The sequence below is a fragment of the Orycteropus afer genome, unplaced genomic scaffold (genome assembly GCF_000298275.1).
Source record: "Orycteropus afer afer isolate SDZICR_OR568_19922 unplaced genomic scaffold, OryAfe1.0 scaffold00387, whole genome shotgun sequence".
NCBI classification, from domain to species: Eukaryota; Metazoa; Chordata; class Mammalia; order Tubulidentata; family Orycteropodidae; genus Orycteropus; species Orycteropus afer.
In genome coordinates, this window is record NW_006921974.1 from 1970806 (window position 1) to 1971386 (window position 581).

At 31.0% G+C, this 581-nt stretch overlaps 1 protein-coding gene across 1 annotated transcript in view; it reads left to right on the top strand.

Annotated features, from left to right (window-relative positions):
- Window positions 1–581, top strand: part of LOC103207675 (NFKB activating protein) — a 19784-nt gene that overhangs the window by 3783 nt on the left and 15420 nt on the right. The window contains exon 2 of the mRNA XM_007953329.2: window positions 51–131. Coding sequence (XP_007951520.1) covers window positions 51–131 — 81 coding nt within the window. The remainder of the gene's footprint in view (window positions 1–50; window positions 132–581) is intronic.

Here is a 581-nt window from a genome sequence, read left to right on the forward strand (position 1 = left end):
TTATATTTAAGAACCTGTTGCCTTATAATTTACATGCCTATATCTTCCAGGAGATTAAGTGAGAGAGAGAGGATTGGAGAATTGGGAGCACCTGAAGTATGGGGACTTTCTCCAAAGAATCCTGAGCCAGAGTAAGTGGTTACAAATATTTTATAATACACTGTTTGTTTAAATTTGGAATCTGTTGTCAAAATTTTTGTTACCTAAGTGAAGAAATTTAAATATATCTTTTTTTTCCTTGTAATTTCTGCTATTCTATCCTTTACATTTTAAAAACATGGAACATAGCTAAGAATTGAAACATCCTGCTAGTGGATTTTAGCATGCTAATTGTTCTCTTTATATTGTAATTCTTGGGGTATTCCTATTGATAGAAGAGTTCCATGTTAAAACAAATAGTATATCTATATTATTTTGAATTTTTTTCTAACCTGCTCAGTAGCAGATTGCATGTCAGATATTGATATCACAAAGGGAAGTTTAAAATTAATATAGAGTGCTATTTTGTGTGCTTAATCTTTCCGTATCTGATATTGTCTGAAGACTGAGTGCTTTTTCCTTATTTCTTTTCTCTTTTGTCC